The 22,954-nt window shown below is 42.6% G+C and overlaps 1 protein-coding gene across 2 annotated transcripts in view; it reads right to left on the bottom strand.

Annotated features, from left to right (window-relative positions):
* Window positions 1-6,763: 6,763 nt before the first annotated feature.
* Window positions 6,764-22,954, bottom strand: part of ZFYVE1 (zinc finger FYVE-type containing 1) — a 28,775-nt gene continuing 12,584 nt past the window's right edge. For both annotated transcript variants that reach the window (XM_027879639.1, XM_027879638.1), the window contains 10 exons: window positions 19,338-19,842; window positions 16,186-16,400; window positions 14,045-14,151; window positions 12,968-13,076; window positions 12,303-12,400; window positions 12,071-12,188; window positions 11,539-11,709; window positions 10,570-10,750; window positions 9,952-10,065; window positions 6,764-8,886 (listed from right to left, as the gene is read on the bottom strand). In XM_027879639.1, the coding sequence (XP_027735440.1) occupies window positions 8,654-8,886; window positions 9,952-10,065; window positions 10,570-10,750; window positions 11,539-11,709; window positions 12,071-12,188; window positions 12,303-12,400; window positions 12,968-13,076; window positions 14,045-14,151; window positions 16,186-16,400; window positions 19,338-19,842 (1,851 nt within the window). In that variant the 3' untranslated portion in view covers window positions 6,764-8,653. The remainder of the gene's footprint in view (window positions 8,887-9,951; window positions 10,066-10,569; window positions 10,751-11,538; window positions 11,710-12,070; window positions 12,189-12,302; window positions 12,401-12,967; window positions 13,077-14,044; window positions 14,152-16,185; window positions 16,401-19,337; window positions 19,843-22,954) is intronic.

Here is a 22,954-nt window from a genome sequence, read left to right as displayed (position 1 = left end):
GCAGGCTTGCTCATGCAGCTATAGCTGGACACAAGCCCAGTCTGGACAGACCACACCCTCTAGGATTTGAGATCACCCATGCAAAGTCAGGGCTTTTGCATACAGAGGCACAACTGGGCCCTTAGCTACAAAGTTGTAGCACCAGCTCCCAGTAACTGGGTGATACGATATCTGCATTTGAAAACAATTTCCCTCCCAGGGAGCCTCCTAACATCCAGCTCCTGCGTGGTAACCCATCTGGGTCGGGCAAGACTGTCCTGCAGACAGTATCTAGGAAGCACTGACAGGATCAGGAACCCATGGGGGGTAAAGGCTGATGAACTAGGATGGGCTTCACAGGAAAGACACACTGCACTCAAGTTTTCCAAAATTCTTATTAAAGGTGTGCAGGAACCACCTTTTCATCTTGGGATCCACTTAAAGCATTTAGATGTACAGTTGTGATGTCAGAACTGCACTTCCCATGGGGTCCTGCCAGGTCAGCAAGTGAGACACAAACAGGGTGCACGGCAGGTCCAGATGGAGGCTGCATCCAGCTGGCTCAGGGAAGTGGCTGTGTCAGAACAAGGCTGGGCATCTGCCCCGTGACAGCAGGCACAGGCTGCACGTGCATACACAGGTAAGTGTTGCTGCTGTCTACAGGTGTGACCTATTGTAGGGTGTACCCAGCACAGCACCCTCAACTGGGATGCCATCTGTATCCTCAGTGGAAAGGGGTTAACAGTGCTGGGCCTTCTAGGAAGGAAGGGGCTTTCAGGTTCTCCACTAAGCAATCCTGTTCCTGCCCTCAGGTAAAAACCACCCTCTTAGGCATGTTACAAAGGTTTCTAGCAATTTCATTTCTAAAAGAGATACTATTACTCTTTTGCACCTAAAGCTTTTAGCCAGAGCAACTTATGGAGACATTGTGCCCTCCCCCTTTCATCCAGATGGGTCATCAGGTTTGTTCCACCTCACACTAGTGCATATGCAGAGAAAGCTCCTACTTCTACTCCTCTTGAGCCAGGAGAGTTTAAAAAGTGGGTTAGCAAAACTGTTCAATCAGTCACAAACTGTTTTTCCCAGAGGAGGGGGAGTGTGAGCTGCAGCATGAGTACAGCACTGTTAACAGGGATGAGGCATCAAGGACTTGGTGGTGCAGACAATTCATCCCTCTGCATCCCTGCTACTGTCCTGAGCTCATTAAGCACACTTCAAGAATGGAAAGGAAGCCTCAGAAGTGCCCTGCAATGCAAGTCCTAGGCAGGGAGATCCCCTTCACAAGCCCCATGCAAACCTGACGATAGCCTGTGAGTTTTTGTTTCCAATGGATTCCTCTCCCTTTTTTCAAGTGACTTTGGATAAGAGGGAATTATTCAAATACAGGCTCCAGGAAGGGTAGGCCCTCCTAAAAACCCCCTCTGAAGGGCTCCACATTTATTTCTCCTGTCCTCTCACAACCTTCAGGTCTAAGCAATGTGCTGTTCTGGAAACTGTGTTCTCAGCAGTTCTTCTTGCTCACCAACACTCCAGTGTTGTGTGTGCTGATCTCCTTCCCTTTCTTTGTATTTCTTTTACCCATTAATCTATATAGAAGACAATAGAGCAGGAAAACTCTTCTCTTGGGAGCAGTGCAAAACTTTACAGTGTGACTATATTCTGCATGAAATAGCTGTTGCAAGGGTAGTCAAGATGAAAGATGAATCCCAGCATATATTCATAATGGTTTCCTCCCTCTCTGAGTATACATTCAAAACTCCCAAATCTTTCTTCTATTCCCTTAACAGCCAACTTCTGTTTCCCCAGGGGCAGACTGAGCTGTGATTTCCTTACAGCTATGGCTCCCCTGATACATTTGACTTCAGCGTTCCTCTGCAGAGCCTCCTTTCTCACACGAAACAAGAGTGGATGCCACTCAGTGTACTCTGTGCTGTCCCTTCCACAGACATTGTTTATAAGGCATGGGGGTCTCCTGTTCTCCTAAATGGTGAGTCTTGCAGGCTCTTCCCATTCCCTCTACTACCCTTTGAAAACCAAGAGGTTGCTTGCTTTAACCAAAAAGCTGGCTTGCTTTTTTTTTTTTTTTTCTCAATTCGAGAAAATACTCTGCAATTTGTTTTGATTGGTTATGTTAATTTTGGATGTTTTCTGTTGCATGCACAGTGATTAATGTACATAGCACAACTTTCACAAGCATTTGCATTGCCTTAGTTAATAATGCATACTGCAACTAAGCATCTGCTCAGAAACAAAAATGTAGTTAACCCCCCATCCCACTGCAAACTCCTAATGTTACATCTGATAACCAACTCAGAGTTCCAACATACTTTATATTCATCTTCTTGCAATTAAACGTGTGGTTCAAATCCTTGCAGGTAACAATCTACAGAGATCATGAACTCTCTCGAAACAGAATTAGTTCCAAAATTTAAATTAAAATTTAAATTCTTTTCGGTGCTCTTAACTACAGTAATGCCTGTTCTGCAAGAACAAGACCGTGCAACAAATACGCCCAGTTACCATGGGAAAACACAAACTAGGAATTGTGGCAGAAAGGCATCTTACATAACCGAAGAGAGTTTCTTTCCTTCGTTCCCTTTTAGGCAAAACTTGTAAAACAAAAGAAAATAATTTCCTTTCTGTCCTTTCCAGGAACAAAACGTACATACATGTCCCTGCAAACCCACTCACCCAACTAATGCTTTTGCAGCCAACACTTCTAATTAAGCCTGCAAGAGCTGCAAGAAAGGAGAAGGGAAGCAGGGCAAGAAGGGACATAATTTGGCTTCAGTGACAAACAGCAAGCAGCCCACAGGCAGTGGCTGAAGTGTATTAAAACATCTATTTCATTATGCAGCAATATCAGGACCCTAAGGTAGTTAAAAATGAACTGCAGCACTCTTTCTCTCTGCTACAGAATCAAAAATAACCTTATTCCTTTGCCTCAGCTTCTCAGCAAGTACTGAACTAGTGGGAAACTTCAGAGGGGCCAGACCTGCACTTCAAGACAAGCTGCAGCATCCTTCATCCTGCAGACACGATTTCTTTGGTCCCTTTTGTTCACTGGAGCATACTGCCAGTCCCTCTATCAACACCATTCTCTCAGAAGCCCCAGTCTCACCCTTGCTCTATTCCATATACTCTGCTGCTATTAGTCATCTCTCAGCCCCAATGAATAAAGCTCTTTTCACATAAAACCCTTTAGGTCACATAAGGTTCTTCAATATAACAGGCAGAAAAATTTCTATTTTAACTTGAAATGTCTAAAGCAGGGAGGGGATTTGTTTCTGGGTCTTCTGTGCTGGTGTTGGTTATGTCTTTCTGTTGGTCCCAATTTATTGCAGTACATGGCTTCATGGTCATTCCTCCTCTACTATCCTGATGAATGCTGAAACTAAGAGGTTAAAAAAATCAAGTTACTAATCACAAATTCACACAGGCATTTTTGCATTTCTGAGTTTAATAACGACCTATTCTAATGTACCTAGAAAATTAAGCATTTGTTGCGAGAATTCAAACCCAAACGTGTACATAGACCCAAGGTGTCCCCTTACAGAAGCTGCTTTCAGAAAAGTTATAATCTGGCAGTGGACAATTCAGCTTTGGTCCCCAGACCTTCAGTTTTTAGTGGCTGCTTGCATATACTGTATATACTACATACACTGTAAGTTGAACCAAGCAGTCAATGCCAACCTAAAGTACTTTCTAGACAGGAGTTCTGGGGTAAGGGACTGGGGTTGAGAGATGCTTGATCCAAGTGTTTAAAACACTTCACAAATTAGTTTAATGTTTCAAAAATGGAAGCCAAGGCACCAAGTTGACAAACCTTTCAAGATAATGTCTGAAAATATAACCAAGATCACCTGCCTTTTCTTGTTCAAACAACTTCTTTCCTATGTGCAATTCTGTTGATATCATGGTGGCTGTGAAGCACTCCAATGCCTTCCTGACAAGTCATCATCTGTACATCATCATACATATGCTATTGCTTCTCTCCAGTGCTGCTGAAAAATTGCCTTTTAAGCAGAAGCAGAAAGATTTAACCAGCTTTTCAAAATATCAGAAATCAGTGTTTCAAAATCTCCAGACATTCTTGAAATTTGAATTTCTGTAATGCCACAATTAAAACACTTCCTACATAAAGACTTCCATATATATATGTGTACATATATATATACACACCACTTGTATCTGTATATCTTTTTTTGCTTGAATTATATCCAACAAGAGTGAAGTTAAAAAGCTGAATGCACTTTAATTTTGGCTTAAGATAACTGATTAGTTGCCATTCTACTGTAGCTTTGTGTTTGTCACATTACATTATTGATTTTTAAAACCCTCATATCAAGTTCTTATTTATTTTGGCATTGCTAGGATTTCACAAATACATTTTAAGACATACTATGTGCTGAATATACATACTTGTGTCGATTATATATGTCAACGTGGCTTTACCATGAAAGAGTGCTCAGCTAAAGCAGGGGGTAGGGACAGGACCTGGATGACAAAAAACAGTCAGTTCTATTACTTGTCCAAATCACTCTCTGTTCTCAAATTACTGGCAGGCAAAGACATATCTGTTGGTACCAAATTATATTACAGCCATCAGCAATAATTGAATACAAGGACAATGCCACGATATCTGGCATTATAGTGACTGACATCATCACCTGACAAATGAAACATGAAAATGAGAGGCTGCAAAATAGAGTGATATTAGCATTTAAATCTAATTGGACTGGTTATGCTGAAAGCAAAAAATGAAGGAGAAAGTCTGTATGACTGCGTGGGAAGCCAGAGTCCTGCAATGTTAAAGTCCAGGCTCCCAAAGCAACAGGAGCATTTGTGAATCTCACCACAGTCACAGCAGACAGACACCTGGTATAAATACAAGGCAGACCTAACATAATGATGGTGTTTATTTCCAAGAACTCTTGTTGACATCAAAAGCTAGAGAGGCTTGCCATGTTTTCCAGGACACAACCAAAGGTCCAATCCACAAGGGACACAGGAACATAGAGGATAACTTGGCCAACTTCAGCAAGTGAAACCTGCAAGGAACTGGGCAGGAGAACCAATGAACAGGAAAACCAGTGGGCAGGGCAGGAGGAGAGGGACAGGAGGGGAGTGAAAGACTAAGCAGTTTTTCTTGTGCAAGTAACTACACATTAGAGCCTGCTCTTACCCTGACAACAGCTATGTGTTACAGCCGTGCTGTTCTGCCATCCGTTTCCCCAGCTGCAAGTCTCAGGTGCAACGTGCATAGGATACACATTTAAGCCAATATTGGCCTACAGGTTTTGGGTAGGGAGCCTAACTAGAAGTATGCACATCTATACAAAGCTCACATACATTTGCTTCACAGAGAGAAAAGCCCACATTACCTATTTGAAGATGAACCTTCATGCTGAATTGGCATACGTACCCACAATGGAAATAAATCCATCAGAATAGAGCAATCATACCAGATGTTTTTTTCCGCTACAAGTCTAGGCTTGTTTTGTGGCGCTTTGGGTGAGGAATGTGTTTTCCACTGGGGCACACATCTTTGTACATCAGTTAGATCATAAGATTCTTATTTTACTCAATGTTTTCCATAGCATTCCTTGTAAGAAGAGGTGGGGACGCTGCCCGATCTGCCAGTAATCAATCTGACATAATTTTTGGCAAGAGATTTACATCAGCCAACTTCAACATGTAACTCAGAACATGATTTTACCATGTCACATCTCAGACCAACTGAATTCATTATCCTACCAAGTAAGTGTACCGATTTTAACTTCTGAAATGTTAGCATTACAGTGAACTTCAGTTGATCCAAGGGACACATTATCATCTTGACCTACTGCAACTTCATGGTAAGTAATTAATTTCTCTTCAGTACAGCACACATAATGATATTCTAAAAATTTCCTGGGAAACAGCCCCCTCCTATTGCTGCCCTTGTAAATACACAAGAATTTTTCACACAGGAGCTGTATTAATGTGGGACCCGTCTCATACTGCCATTATGAAACAATCACAGTTTTTGCTTTTGCAGAGCTCCAGCAACACTGCTGTTAAATTTTGACAGGTTTTCAAAGACTCACTCTGGCTAGATGCTACCAATACCTCAGCACACAAAGCATCTCTCCTAATAGTTTAGGAATAAAACTCTTGCAGGTTTCTACTCACAGTCCCACCCCCCCAAAGCACAACATGCTTCCAGTATTGCTTCAGTGATTTTTTTTTTTCAGGATTTCCATTTCCTTCATTTAAGTTTCCTGTAGAGCTTTCTGTCTACAGACATATTTTAGAGCTCTTTTGTTTATTGAATCCTAATGTGTTAATACCCAATAGCGTTGGGCTCCACTGAAATATGCATCTAACCCTTTTAAATAGCTAAGCCACTTAATAACCATATCCTATACTGTGCACTCATAGCACCAAATAGTATCAGAAAAAATAAAGGCTATTCTGTACAGAAAACAGCAGTGAACATAAACCTTATAGATCTTTTTTTCCATTTTGGAAAACAGAGGTCCCAAATACACCTCTCAACATTGTCCATGAAGAGTAACACCAAGCCTGCTGCAGTTTAGGCACCACATAAGATTTTGCATTGTTGCGAAACAGCATAAACGATTCAGCTCCAGGATAATCAATCAGGAATGGACTCGGATACTGACAGGTTGCTAAGTGACTAAGATAACATATATATTAAAAATGTTTAGACAATATTTTCTTTTCGATTGAGTTGTAATTATGGCTGTGACAAGAAAAAAAAAAAAAACAGACAAGTTGCTGAAACAGATGCCAAAGATTTTATACAAGGAATGTCATGGCTGCTTTCTCTTTGTGCATTAACATGGTAGTAAAGCTACATGCATAAACAGCACACAGGGCACAGCCTACAAACCAAGAACACATTGCTCACCCATTAAAAAAATAAAAAATACTTTGAAGCACAGAATTATACTAGATGTACAGAATGTCTTTTAAAAGAGTATTTCTACCTACTCGTGCCCTCACTTGGACAACTCTCAGTTTATGGCAGACTTTTGCTTACAGAAACATGAGACAGTCCCCAGTAAACTTGGCCAGTACCGAAGGTGTCCTGGAACATCTTCTAAATCTACTTCCTTGTGTAGGCTGGATGTAGTTGCAAAGGGGCAATCACTCTGTGAATATGTTCTTTCAGAAACAAAGCAAGAACCCACTTGTTACAAGGAAAGTCAGTACGCTTGTTCAGAAGATAAAGTCCTTTATAGCAGTTAATTTAATAATACAGTCTTAAAACAGGGTGTTGGGCACTCATCTACAGAAGAGCACATTTAATAAGCTGAGGATAAAATACCACAGTTCCAGGACATTGCATTAAACTCCAGCCACTCCAAGAGGAGGCAACTTCCATGGTGAAAGAATTCCTGTCTATGTAGGCCAAGAAAGGAGCATTTTAGGCAGTTTAGTCCACAACGGTCTCTTACTTTGCATAAGTGGAACCACAAATCCACAGTACGTGACAGTATAAGTTAGGTTAAGTGGTGCTTTTGATAATAAACTCAGTGAATTCATTGCAGTCCTTTAATAAAAGGATGAAGTCCAGTGAGTGCCAGTTGCAAGGAGCAAAGAAGAAAGGTTCCCATTTTCCAGGTTTATTCTTAAGTTCATACGATCAGAACAAAGATGAGTCAAATCTGTGCAGTTTCTATGCAACCACATTTGAGAACACTGAGGCTTCAGAGACTACAGGATCACTTAAAAAGTGGGGGAAAAAAAAAGTCATCACAACCCAAACAATTTAAACTTCATATTTCAGAATTGCCTACAAAACTTGTTCTCTTCTGCTCTGGACAAAACTTTTAACTGCAGTGATCTGACAGAGAAACTTGAAGAAAACCTGAGTACATGAAAACATCGTCAGGGAGAGCAAGACCCTGCTACCTTTTGATCTGGTATTAAAGTTGAAATGGCAAAATCAGAATGCTTTGCCTTGTGCCATATGATCTGCTTTACCTTTCAGAGCTCTACTGGTCTCTACCGAGGGGTCTATTTCAACTTGATACCTCTTGCACTGCAAGACCATTGCTCATACCACAGTTCAAATAAACTTGCTCATAAATCTGGGTTTAATCTTGCATGGTCAGAAGGACAGCATCTCCAGATGTAGGGCTGGTTGAATTGCCAGGTGTAATTCATACATCAACATTGGAGATTTCCTGGCAGCAGAGTCCAAACCTTCCTCACAGGACATCACGATCAGCAAGACATTCCAAAAGAAGAATTAGAAGGCCATAAGTCTGATCCAATATAGTAAGGAACAACACCATCCATCATTTGAACTAGGAATACTCGAAGCTTCATTAGCCAACCGTATTCTTAATATCTTGAAGTATACACAGTTGAGATATATATATATATATATATATTTAATTGGAATAAAATACACTGAATTTTGGTTTGCTCATTTACAAGGGAGCTCCCTCCCTTTCTCAGTTAATTTGAAATTAAAACTAGAGGCTGAACGTAAGCTCATTCCCAGCGTTTCAAGATGGATATAACATGAGAGGAGGCCAGAAACTGGAAACATGCACTCTGGCTGCAACAGGTTAAAAGGTTTAAAGGGAGACCAGATATTTTCACTTGTAACCCTGAGAACATAAGGAATTGCAAAGATCTGGAGAGGAGCCTGGGGTTAAAGGTCACCAGGCTTTTTATTGCAGTTAAAGCAAACTCGGACTGGGTGATCCCATCCACGAGAGGGAACCGCTCTGCGGTCGTGTGAGCATTCGTCACAGAATCCCTGGCCACAGGCCCGACAGTGGTGTTTGGAGAGTTTGATACTGAATTCCTTCCGGCAATTGTGGCAGTGCAGGATTTCATGGTCTGGTACCCAGTATGCAGGTCGGGCAGCATCTTTTACCAGACCTAAGGAGAAGGTGAGGTGGGGGGATGAGAAAGAGGGACAAGAAAATAATCTGTCAACATAAGCACATGAAGAATGTACTCCAGGGGAAGAACTCACACACCTCAAGTCATACCACTGCCATTAAGGGGAGGTGATCTACTGACAGAACACTTTAGTGCATCGGGTAGCCATTTAAGGTATTCTGCCATTCTCCCACATTCTGCCTCTCTTCAAAGGGGCAGACTGTTTCTCCTTAAGTAGTGGTATCTTCCCTTGCTCAGACTCTTCCAGAGGTTGAGACACTTGCTTTTCCCTACTTTCAGCTTCATCTGTGGCCAGAAAACCCCACAGTTACCAAGCCAAATATTCAGAAACACATATACTGTCTAAACTGAGACAGGGATTTATTCTGCCCTTCATGGACTCCGAGAGCAAACACCCACAAAAATTATAGCAGGACATGGTGCAGGCAAGGCAGTTGAATGATGATCTGCACAATGAGCAGGAAATCAGGCCCAACAACTGAAGATTCAAATGTGAAATGTTTGCTGACATACCTAAGTTCCACTCAGCACATGAAAGAGCAGCAAAGGTTCACTGTACAAGCTCACCATTAAAGATCCCATTACTAATTACTTCCCCATCATTACCACCCTGGACAGCTTCAAATTCTCAGCCCTCCCCTACAGAAGTACCAAGTGCCAGGAGTATCTGAACACACTTAAAAGGCACTCAGCATCTCTGGAAGAAAACCAAACCTGATAAAATGCTTCCTAATTGGTCAGTCTTTAGGGAACTCCAAATGGCAGGTCACTGCAGTGAATGCATCAGGGGAGCATGAATTACTCACAGCTTGGTGCACACAGATTTGCATAGCAGGGAGAAAAGAGAAAGTGTGAACTGCAGAAAAAAACTTGTGGAAAACCAAAAGGAAACATTAGGCAGAAGAGGTGGAGAGGGCTGTAGAACTCTCAACCAACAGTGGTAGCATAGCAGAGGTGCCAGCCTGTCACACAAACTTGACATTTCATCAGTTTAGCACAAAAATGCCTTTAGACTAAAAAATCCATCAGAACAGAGCTCACCTAAGGGAATGTCCATGGCTGTCACCACTGCTCCAAGTGTGTTTTGCACAGCTTCCCCCACCTTCCTGGCAATAAGTGTCCCCCCTTCCTCATCTGAAGGCAGTTCAGCCACATCTGCATGACACAAGAGTGAAGGGCTCAACATTTAAAACCACCACAATTTCTTCCAAGTTTCAGTTAATTTATATTAACAAAAACCAGCAGCAAACCCAAAAAGGCATGTTGGTGTCCCTCCTCAGCCATTATCTCCCACATCCCCAATCTTGGATTGCAGAGTTTTCATTTTAGCAATAATAGACAAAATCCTAGTCTGCTGAAACAGCAGCATCCCTGCTCTTATGTTAGTGACAGACCATCAGCAGTTGCTGGAAAAACAAAGTGAAGATACAATTAGAAAATAATCTTTTCAGGGGATCAAATATCCGGTAGTTGTTTGAAAGGGTCATCTTTCTTCCAAAAAGCATTGAGCTCTTGCGGTTCCCGACCAAAAACTGCATGGAAGCCCATTTCGAACAACACTGTCTACACCCAGTGGGAATGGTTCTGATTCAGAAATCAGGGACAAAGACTCCAGGCTATTGCCCAGGGATAATTCTGTCACAATCCACTCAAAATTACCTAACTGGATGCCCCTGTTTTCATAGCAGTTGTCACACACACGCACTGGTGCTGGTCCCCAGCCTCGCTCAGGCACTGGACGGGTCTTGGAAGAACAGCCATCACAGAAGCCCTCTCCGCAGGCCCGGCAGTGATGCTTAGTGTCGTTATCTTTAAAAGGCGTGTTGCACTTATTACAACTCTAATCAGAACAACACAGAGAGGAAAACTGTTAGTTTCGTCTTCCTTAAGTCAAAAATAGAGAGCAGAAGCCCAGGATGCCAAGTCTCAGACTGAAATCGTGAAAAATATAGTTACACACAAGACTTGAGTCCTACCAGCCCCGTAACTTTACCCTGGGGAAGTGATTCAGACAGGTAGGTGTACAGGGGTTAAGCAAATATACGGCTATGATCCCTTCATTCACAATCACAAATAAACACAGTCACATCATGCAGAGCTGAATGGTGGTTGTTTGATCTTTGTTGGGGGTAAGAATTCAGAAGGCAGTTTTCACTGAAGATAAGTGAAGATGAGTCTGTTTCCTGCAAGACACAGGGAATCTTTTCCTATTTGAACTGCTTGATGCTTTTTGCATCTGGTATGAAACCAGAGTTTAACATCTGCACCCACAAAAACAGTACTATCAACTGCAATAGTCAGATTTAATATGTTGTTTCTTTGCTTTGAAAAGCAAATTCATGCAAGCCTGGGGTTTCTGCGATACTTCTGTGAGAGGAGCTCACAAAGACTAGGGAGAAACCGTCTCTCTAGCAGGGCTAGGCCAAGTCTCTGTTCATACTTTCTCTGGCTAAGTCAAGAATGGGAAGAAGAGAAAACATTTCATTTTTCTCAGAATTGTAGGAGAGGGGATTATTGCAGTAAAAACAAGAAGCATTTGGAATCTGCAAAGTCCTGTATTAGTTAAAGGGTAAGGAAAAGGAGTTTTAGCTACAAAAAAAAACTTTCTCTGTAGCAGCTGCTATTTACCAGGATCTGGGAGTTGGGTCTCCAGTAAGCTGGGGCAATCTGGTCTGTCAACCAGGAGGTCACAGCTTTTGTGGGTCCCAGGCTAAGTTCAGATACTGACTGAGCCATGAAATTCATGCCATCCAACAAACGCTGGGCTGCATTGTTGTTGTCTTTCAGAAATCCATCAGTCTGGAAAGAAAGAGATATTCACTAAAGAATAAAAATAGGAAATGCTGTGGGTTCCTTAGATGCAGATAGCTGTGCAACCCATTGTTCCTCTTAAACTAGAGGCCAATCAGGAGAAAAAAATTCACCAGCCATGCTTTGAAACACAGTGGTAGGTTCATAAACACAAAGTGTTCATACACTGGCATCTTACGCCTTTCGAGATAGCCAAAAGATGACCGGAGGCCTTGCAAAGGTCCTTTTGAAGAGCAGAGGCAGGGAACAGTTGTCATGAAAGCCAATCCATTTTCTCCATCGATGTCCAGAAGGACCAAATTAACATGGCTGCCCACATACACAAAGACTATCCAGCAACCAGACTTACCCCTGGCCAGACATGCTCAATTTCTGTCCTCACCACGGTGTTCACAGGATCTTGGTTGCCAAACCAGTACTGCCGGCTGCGGTACACCACCCCACAGTTGGGGCACTCAATCACGTACCTGCGGAAGAGAAAGACAGGTTATCTCAGTGGTAACCTGAAAGCACTGGAGGTCCAGTGCACCAGGTAGCGTAGAGGCAACGAGGAGCAGAGAGAGCTCAGCTGCAGTACTCACCCTGACCAGGCATACTTGGCAAGGCCCAGCCAAGGAGAGTCTGTGGAAGCAGAGGTTTTTGGCACCACACTGACCTCCATTCCTCGTTCATAACAGGCCTGTAACATAAAGACTCAAATAAAACTGCATTCTTGAGAATTCAAATGTCTGGCAACTGTTTGGACACCTAAGGCTTATAATTAACATACAGAGCTCTCCACAGCAAAGGAACACTCATCAGAACTGATTTATAAACAAAGCAAAACTACTGTTAATAATAACAGCTGGGAAATATTTCTTTATCAATAAAGACCATGATGTAGACAAAAATTCCCCTGTCTCCTGCACTTATCCTTCAGAAAAATTTGCTATTACCAAGCAATGGGCATAAGGAAATCGGAAGTGTAGCCACATCAAATACGTAGAAGGTCAACATTACCCAGGTTAGGAGCAACTGGCTTCACAGTTTGGCTAGAAAAATGACACACAGCACACAGAAGTGATAACCTCTCCAAGCAAACATACAAGTCGAATGAGGATTTATTTTTCTTGTCAAGGCCATGAGCACCCCTGATATTTTGAAAAAAAAACGGACGAAAACAGGCGCGTGCCTATGATATTCCTCATATGCTGGGTCATCCTTTCCTTTCTCACTCTTCAGATCTTGTCCTTGTATCACTACTAACCTTGCAAGTGTAGACTCTGTTATCATACTGGTGAGAATATCTGCATCGACTTCTGGATTCGTGAGGGACTCCTTCCTTTGCATGGTTCATGCTCCTCTTGCAGCCACACCTAAGTATGCAAAAGCAAACCCTGAGTTGTCACTGTTAGATACAGGACAGATGTCACCAAGATTTCATTTCTATTACTGTTCTTGCATTTATAGAGATGCTGTACCCTCAAACCATTTCCACATCTGTACATATAGCAATGACAACATTTATCATTGAAAGGCAGGCTTTTCAGATGGAGGTGTAGCGACTGTTTCACATACAAAGCAGCACTACACAACAGTTCACTGCAGAAAATGATCACTGTAGCAAATCTAAATTTCAGAGAGTATTTTGGGAAGGACTAAACAAGTTTGGAAATTGACCATTACGAAGTTAACACTGCAGCCTTTGCAAGGAATTGCTGGAAACTCTCTAATGAACATAAGAGAGACCAAACATAGCACTCTATCACATTTGAGAGGAAATGCTTCCAGAAGCATAACCAGCCATAACATCATGCTGCTATACACCTCACAGACTCAGACCACTGATTGCCATTAGTGCCCTTCCAGGTTCAATCTTGGGGCTCTTCTCAGAAAGCTACAAGCCAAGGTCTAATCAAATCTGGAGCTTCACTTAGATGTGGTCACTGAACACAGTGGCCATCCATGATGTATGCTTTAGGACTGTTTATACCATTTAGGTAATAAAAATGTCAGGGAAAAAACAAAGGAAATTTCAAGGGATTTATTTAGGCACTCCTTTCTTCCTGCTCCGCTTACATTTGGGAAAAGATAACGGGAAGCACAGGTTTGTAGCCATGCACAAAAATAGAGTAGGCAAAACCCATGGATCCATCTTGGATGCAGCAATCATAGTCATCCAATTCACAGAAGAGTTGAATTTCAAGCTAATTCTGCCTAGAAGTACTAGCTGATGATAGGTGATACCAGGTGTCAAGATGTCACAGAAACTTTACGTTCTATGGCTGCAGACCAGAGCAGCACTACCCTCTAGAAGGATGAGAAGCATTTCTCATCCACTTACCCACAGCTGAGGCACACAGAGGAGCATGTGAAATATTCATCTGGAAAGAAAGAGCTGTGAGCCATCTGGTCATCAGGGATCTCCCCACTGAACCGGTCACTTAGAGCCTGTCAAACAGAAAAGAACGAACTAGTAAGGGATCAAGAGCAACGAAGACACTTTATGCAAGCTTTTGCAAGCAAAAGCATGGATTCCGCTACTGGAGGGAGAGGTAGAGAGAGCACACAGCTAACAAATAATGTCTTACTAACCTGGAGACCAAGACAATGATTGAAAATCAACGATGAAGACAGTGTTGCACTTGTTTAAAAGTGATCTGAATACTTGTAAGATACTTTTCTCCTCTCCTCCTGCCCCTGCTTTGAATTTTGTAGTAGAAATGGATGATTGAAGATTGCATCCACCTCTGTGCATACAATCCTTGCCCAAAATAGTAGGGCTCTTGCTAAAACGGCTTTGCGTTCTTGAAATCCCACAAAGGAAACTCAGAGGATCATTTCTCACAGTGCATGAGGACACATTCTTTGCCTCTCAGCTAGAAAGTGCTGCCCTGAGCTTTCCTCTGCCCACTCAACAACTGCTCTTCTCTGGTAGAACTGCAAAACTGAGACAAAGGGATTTGTACCCTTTCCTGGAAACATCTATTCTCAGATTAAATCAGTCCTCAGCCTTGGCATAACTACCTTTTCTAGTTCTTTTGGGTGTTATGATTGGGTGGAGGGGGAAAGTAAGCTCTGGAACAAAGCAAATGGTTAAAGTTTTTCTTGATGGAGATCTCTGAAGGCATGAGATCTAACTGAAACTCTTCCTACAGCTTAGGTTAATATAGCGACTGTCTGCCTTTCTCTTCCTTCCTCTCCCCTCCCAGGGTTGGGGGTGGGTGGAGTGGGTGCATCTGCTGTCTAACAAGGGTTGGCTGCACCAGACGTGTATATCTCTCTCACCACAGCTTCCCTCAGATAATATCTCTATGTAGACATTTGATTTCACATAATTTCAAGGAAACTTGCTTTACATTCTCTTTCAAATTTGACTGATACTGGACAATGAATTCAAAAGTTAGAGGAAGTGGACGTAGATCTCTAGGAAGCCTTATGTCCTCAATAAGTGAAGCAAAAAAAGTTAATTTGTCAGTAGCGATCTGAACATAGCAAACACTCTACTGGACATGAATTTAGGTATATTAGCATCTATATCTGAAACCAGGTTACTTGATTATTGCAGTAAAGTCCTAGAAATTAAACTGAAATTACCACTCCAGCTATTTTCCCCTTGCTGCCTGCCTGCTCCCTAATGCATACATGCTACCCTGATATTTCCTGTGCTTCAGCTACCACAAACACAGAGCAGACGGAATTATCTGTTCCAACAGCTGTGACTAACATCAGAAAAGACTGCTAGCACTGCCTTCTTCTGCAGATATGTCCCAGCTCTGCCTGCCCCTCCCTGATGACAGCTGTGCTCTTCAGGCCAAAGAAAATACAATGTTAATCAGGTAGTGGTAGCAATACAAGCAGAAACTTCTAGAAAGACTGCAAATTTGAAGACCCCAAAACCTCTCTGACACCCTAGCAAAGTGAACCATCTATGAAGATTACTCACTCTGAAGTAATGCATCATTTGGCTTAATCCCATCCAGTTCCCTAGCTACCAGCAAATCTCCTAGCCCTTGGGTTACACTACATTCAGGGCTAGGTGTTGCCAATTATTAACTCCCTCCAAATCTCTTGCATTTTCTCCTCTTGTGCTGAGGCCATCTTTAGGAATTTCATTTAAAAAATTCCTTCTGAGCCTTCTCTTTGTAAATCACTGTCATTAAGTCCTTATTACTCACAGTGTCAGTTACTTTTTTTCTTCCCAGCTCAGGTTTTTGATTTTGCTTAGGTTTGCTCTTCAACTTTTCTTGACCTTTCACGGTCTTTACTAAGGTGCTTGTTTGTTTTCAAGTAAAAAAAAAGAAGCAAAACAGCTACCCGCCTCCCTGGCTGTTACACAAAATTATCATCTTCAGGGAAGACTTGCTTTATCCAGACATCTGAAATCTGCATCACGGGTTCACATGCTCTACCTTTATGAGGTGCAACTGAGTTACTAGCAACAGTGATACAAATAAAGACTGTGACAAACTCTTCTCCACTTACTTTTAGTGCTTTGTAGATAACTCCAGGCTGTCTAGGTGACCGAGTAGTATTGTTCTCCAGCTGCTGCTCCACAGCTCGCCTAAGCCCAGAGAAATCTGTTGGAGGATTGTATGTCCTTGTTCCCTTGTAGTGAATTGAGCTGAAAGCCTCAGGAAAACAGCTTAGCTTCCGAAACCGATCCTGAATGAGCTTCTCAGGAACCTCAGAAGGATGATCTATACACAAGAATATCAGCAAGTATATAAACAACTGATTGTTCAAAACAATATTTAAATTGCATAGTGCTTTCAAATGCAATATAGTTCTAGTTTCCTTAATTAAATCTTCTAATACATCTGGAATGCAGTTATTATATTTTAAAGAAATGAAAAGAAACAAACTGTTTATAAAAGCAGTCTCTGCTTTGTGATACAGAGCTTTAGATTCTAAGACCAAGTTCCTCAGGTAAAATTGGACACATCCAGGTTTTGAAACAGTTATGCAGATTAAGGAGCAATTTAGGACATAATACAAGGCATGCACCATGTCAGCACACTTATGAATTCTTCTCACCAGAGCATAATTTGGTATAGTTAGCACTAGCACCTGATAAATGGAGGACATGAACCTTACATGGACTGCTTGTTCTCCATGCCAGGTACTGTAGCAAGGAAGGCCAAGCTTTTATCAACTATTTGTATGTGGCAAAGCACTTTAGAGCTGGTCATATCAGGTCAGACTCCACAGAGTCAACCACATTCTTCTGCTTGCTTCCAAGTACTTGCTTTGCATTTCAGAATAAGGCAGGCTCTTTCTTCCCTGCCTTAAGACTATATAAACACACTTATCTCAATTATCCATTGAGATAGATGTTTACAGCTTTCTGCATATCCATGTGCTAAGAGATTTCTTTCCTATTTCTACTGTGACCAGAAGTGATCATAGAAATAGAATTTTTTTACTACCCTGACTTTGCATACAGGTGCAAAGTGTCCTCACTAAAGGCTGACCTGTTGAAAGGGTAAATGTCAACAACTATATGAAATTCTGAATTGCTCATCAGCAAACTGGTATGAAAGAAGAGGAACTGCCTTGCGAGTAAGTTAAAAATTATTAAGAAGTTACTCTAATAATAACCGGAAAGAATGTCAAGTTCTTCTACTAGCTCAAGATGTTACTGGTTAGAAAAGCCAAAATGAGAACGTGGGTCAGCCAGGACTGCTGTGGTATTACACAACAGAATTCTCCTATATGTTCACAGATCTTGCTTATCGAAACACCAGAAATGGACCAAATTAAGAAAGGTTTCCTCATACCTTTTAAAACACGGAAGAAAGTGACAAGAAATTTAGATTCCTGTATAGTCAAAACCAAAACATGCCATGACTTCCACAGGACAGATATACAAATAAAATACAGAATTTAAATATAAATTGTCAAATATTTCATGAGCCAGGTTAAAAGTACTGGTGAAGAACACTGAAAGTGGTGGGAATAATAGCATGCCAAGTCTGCTCCTTCAGCCTTACAGAGAGAAGTGGTGTCAAATCATTAGCTCTGTGCCACCACAAACTCAGTCCCAACTGCACATCAGCCTCAGAATGATGTTAGTCCAAAGAATTAAAAAAAGGAAAGTGACATTCAAAGTCATTATTCTTGCTCTTCTTAGTTTCTACACAGAATTTTATCCTCGTTTTATTTGCAACAGGGTAGTACACATCCTTGCCAAAATCCCAGGGTGTCTCAGTTGCATTGGGTTTGTGTGGCCAGGTTTTGGTAGCAGGGGGACTACTGGGGTGGTTTCTGTGAGAAGTTGCTGCCCCATGTCCGGCACAGCCAATGCCCGGCAACTCCATGATGGACCTGCTGCTGTCTAAGCCTGGGCCAATTAGGGATAATAGTAACATCTCTGTGGTAACATATTTAAGAAGGAAAAAAAAAGATATTGTGCAGATGTAATTGCAGCCAGGGAAGAGCAGAGTGAGAACATGTGAACAGCTCTGCAGACACCAAGGTCAGTGCAGAAGGAGGGGCAGGAGGTGCTCCAGGCACCGGAGCTGAGGCCCCTGCAGCCTGTGGTGCAGACCATGGTGGAGCAGCTGTGCCCCTGCAGCCCATGGGGGATCACAGGGATGCAGAGACCCACCTGCAGCCTGTGGAGGAGACCCACGCTGAAGAAGGTGAATGCCCAAAAGAGGGCTGTTACCCTGTGGGAAACCCGTGCTAGAGCAGTGTCCTGGCAAGGACCTGCTGACCTATGGACAGAAGAGCCCATGCTGGAGCAGGTTTTCCTGGTAGGACTTATAACCCTGTGGGGAACATGCTGGAGCAGGCTGTGCCTGAAGAACTGTACCCCCTGGAAGAGTGACCCACCATGGAGCAGCTCATGGAGAACTGTTGTCCATGGGATGGACTCACACTGGAGGAGTTCATGAATGACTGTCTCCTACAGGAGGGACAGTCCCATGCTGGAGCAGGGGAAGGACTCTCCTCCCTGAGCAGCAGTGGGAACAACCCAGAATGGACTGACCATAACCACCATTCCCCATCTCCTTGTTGCCACAGGGGGAAAGGAGGTGGAACTTAGGAAGGAGAGAGGGGTGGAGAGAATGTGTTTTTAAGATTTATTTACTTCTCATTATCCTGATCTAATTTTATTACTAATCAATGCAATTAATATCCCCAAGCTGAGTCTGTTTTGCCTGTGGTGGTATTTGGTGAGTGATCTCCCTCTGTCCTTATCCCAACTCATGAACCTTTCATTATATTCTCTCCCCTGTCCAATTGTGGAGGGGAGTGATAGAGTGGTTTTGGTGGGTGCCTGGCATCCACTCAGGGTCAACCCACCACATCACTTTTCACCTTCCTCTGCTATATCACCCATACTCATGATCTTGTATGATGTCCCCTCCTATGGCTGGCAGCACTCATGACTATTCAGTGCTGATGAACAGCTGGCTAAGAGGATTATTCTAGCTGATCTGGAATAGTCAGATCACCAACAGGGAATGCTCTGCTAGTTCCACAGTCTGGTTCCCCGACTTAAACAAGTGAGAGGAAAACATAAATCATATCTTTACACGATAGTAACGAATGTTGAATATTCAATGCAAACTGATAACTTACAGACAGTGTTGAGCACATTGTAATTCAGTTTCTTACTGCCTACTCACCAGAGCCCAGTAGCTTGGTGTACACAGTCTCATGAAAGATGATGACACCTGGACCCAAAGTTGACAGAGGAACATCTAGGCCACAGCGGGCTGTGGTAGCTTTTAGCTCCTTAGTGAAATGTTTTAAATAAGCCTCCGAGGCATCACCAAGAAATTTGAAGAGATCATTGTGGAGCCTGTCAGCACGAGTACGGTAGATGACAAGGTCAGAGATGGCCAGGACCTTCAGCAGCAGCCGTGTTCTCTGGCTCAGGTTCACAGTGGCCCCCAGGAGGCCCTCTGTATCAATCACCACCACTTTGCGGACAGGGTCATAGGCTGCCCAGACTCCAACTGTGCACGACTCTTGGGCTGGAGATGTCTTGAAGACTTCCCGGCCATAGAAGAAAGTGTGGTTAAGGGTGTGAGACTTGCCATCCCCTGTGTTCCCAAAGATGGACACTACCTTTAGATGCTGGTCAGGACTGCAGTCCAGTTTCTTAATAAAGTCTTCTTCATTCCTTACCTTCCAAAACAAAAAGAGAAAAATATTATAACTATGCAATTGGAGAAGACAATGCTGAAAACACAGCTGGTTTCAGGATCCATAAGATTAAAAAGAGCAATTATCTCCTCTTCAGATTTCCTGTTAAGTTTCTGAAGCACCAAGAAATACAAAGCAAAACATTAGAATGCAGTTTTGCAAAACATACATATCAATGGCAATGGCGTTTACTGTTCCATCATGTAGCTGTTTCAGAAGTGATGCCTCACTGTGATTATGTGACTGGTCAAACCTCTTGTACCTCATCCCACTCCCTGAGGCAGTCCTTTCAGAGAAGGGAGCACAACTCTCTCCCAAGTCTGACAGAACAGCTACTTGGAGCATGGCAGACTTCCATAGTAGCACTGGTCTCCTGGCAAGCATCCAAATTCAGGGGAGTGCTTTTGTCACTTTAACTTGCCTCATTCATTGAGGTTGAGCACCTGTTTAGGGGGAAAAATCTCTGCCATGCATCTGTGCTGCAGCCTGTCCTGCTCCCATTCCTCTCCAGCTGATCAATCCTTCAGCTGGAAAGGAGAGGCAGAGGAGGGGCAGAGAAGACGCAAAGTTGTGCGCTGGAGTCAGGTGCTCGAAGCAGGTCAAACTGGCTCTCACAGAGGTGCCACAGCTACCTACATGATCCATTTCACAATTTACTGTATTGTACTTTCATTAAACCCCCCCTCCAAAAAAAAAACACCACAAAAGAATATGCAGATACAAAACCAAAAGGGAGTAGACAGCCTTCAGCAGGTAACTTCTCTTTGGTTTCGCATGCATTAAGTGACAAGTGTCATGCTATCAAGGTTAAAGAAAAGGGCATTTTTCAGACACTAGAGCAATAGGAATAGATAAACAAGCAATGAAATGGGGTTAGGGCTTTGTACAAGAGTCTGCCTTGACATTGTTGCAGAATATGGCCTTGGCTTCCCCAGGTTTTATGCTTCTGGCTACAGTTGTTTAGTCCTTGCTGTTTCTTCTTCCAGCAGGTTTTATCCATGTATTATGTGACAGGGAAGACTATGACAGAAGCACTTTTTGTGAAGGATTGAATTCACTTCCTCCACCCCAATTCCCTCCTCAAGGAATCCCCATCAACTGAAACAATCAGGGTTTCTATCTCCTCTTGCCTACCTCTCAAGTTCTGAAGCTCTTAGCTATTTCCCCTCTGAGAGGACAATTGGAAGGTCTCAGGATCCATGATCCAGAGTCCACGAGGTAATGAATTATTTCTTTGAACAAGTTTATTTTTAGATCAGTAAATTAGTTTCAGGCCTAGCCAGCCCTATTTGCTTTGGTCAAATCTATCAGCAGCATCTAGACTTCGAAGGAAAATAAAAAACAGCCAGTATACCAAAAACATAAAAAGTAATCAGTGTGCCAGATTGTGGTTGGGAACAGCATTCACAAAGAAAAACTGTGGGCTGTGGGGCTCCAGTAGCTAATCATGGACTCAAATCATTCAAGGCAGTCTCACAAAGTAGAAGAAAACGGGAAACTGAGAAATCAAAATGCTCTCAACAGAATCTTTCCTGGTGTCTGTGGGAGAACACGAACATACACTCAAGTTACAGGTGCACAAGAAAAGGGTCTGCTAGTTTAGACAATAGATGCAGTTTCTCTTAGGGTCTCTGGAGATGTCTCTGTGGTTGGTTCATGGGATAGCTCCTTAAAACATTTACAGATTTGACAATATGTGTGCAAGAGCAACAAGGACATGACCATGTCTTCTTCAAAGGGTTTTGTTTTTAACTCCCACCTCCCAGACTTCTAACTATAAGGGTGGCAGATCCTTTTTGCCAGAGTCAGTGGCCATGTGCTCCCTGGACAGCACAAGGAAATAGTTTTCAAACAGCTGCTTAAGTATTGGCAGCACAACTAATGACTAAAGTCTTTCAGGTAGCACTGGTTATTATTCTGGTAGCAGTTTGGGAGAGTTTGTGGAAGGGGCTGAGTCAGTAATGTCAGAAGACACAAAGGACAGCAGAGACCACAGGGATAAGGGTAGATCTGCAATGCACTCCCACCAATAAGAGGCAGGAGTCAACTCATGTGGAAATTGTCCTAAGCTGAGCTAATGCAAATGTCCAAACCAACAGCTTTCTTTTGTATTCAATGTACTTTCAAAACTGCTGATGCCAAAGCAACATATTGTGGGGAAAAAAAAAAAAAAAAAAAAAAGGTGGATTGCTGAGCCAGACAGAAGAAAAATTGGTTCCAGTACTCCAGCAGAAAAAGTTATGCTAAATATCAAATCACACATCCAAAGTACTGGGCTGTTGTTATCCCCTCCTAAGGTTCTAGGCTCTTTCAGGCCTCCTTTCAGGACAGAACTCAGGAATGATTCCAGACAAGCAAGTTACCCAGGAGCACAAGAATGCACAAAAGTCTAGCTAGTCCAATGCTGTGTCTTAGAGATCTTGGTAATGACTGAGAAAGAACTTAGACATGAAACAAGTAAATGTTTCCTAGCATGCTTTACCAATTCTCAGAAATCATATAACAAAGGACTTCCTGAGCAGCAGTTGCACCCAGACGCTCATGTTTGGTAGAGAACCAACAGACCTATCCTCCAGGAGGTGGTCCTATCCTTTTAGAACCTAGTCACAGTTCTGGATACTGCAACATCCTTACATCCTCAAATTCCCTGTGGAGGGAGAAGAAACAAAACCAAAAAACAAACTAACACAACAAAAAAACCACCTTCCCTTTGAAGTTGCATATGCTTGTACGATGTTGGGTGCTCCCTGCTCTTGTGCACTAGCTGACTTTAACCAAGGCTGAGCACAGGGATGATGCTCTCAAAAAATACATACACAACAATCCCCATAGCAGTAGTCAAATTTACTTCCCTTGAGCAAGTTTCTTTAAGACATTTAAAGTCAGAGTGGGTGTGTACTAATCCCCATTAGGTCTGTCAAGTCCCACTTGTCCGTTTTGCTTCTAATCTCTAAAGAAATTTGTATGGTACCATCTTCTGCCGTATATGCTAAAGGATCATGTTTCCATAAGTGTGTCCACTCCCACAATGCCCAAGAGCTCCAAATCTCTGACGTTAACAGCAGAGGGTAAATATGAAACCTTCCTTAAATTG

The sequence above is a fragment of the Empidonax traillii genome, unplaced genomic scaffold (genome assembly GCF_003031625.1).
Source record: "Empidonax traillii isolate 1590-97213 ecotype Southwest subspecies unplaced genomic scaffold, ASM303162v1 scaffold56:size2478089, whole genome shotgun sequence".
NCBI lineage: Eukaryota > Metazoa > Chordata > Aves > Passeriformes > Tyrannidae > Empidonax > Empidonax traillii.
The sequence above is the reverse complement of the archived record's forward strand: the minus strand, read 5'-3'. Positions and strand labels throughout refer to the sequence as shown.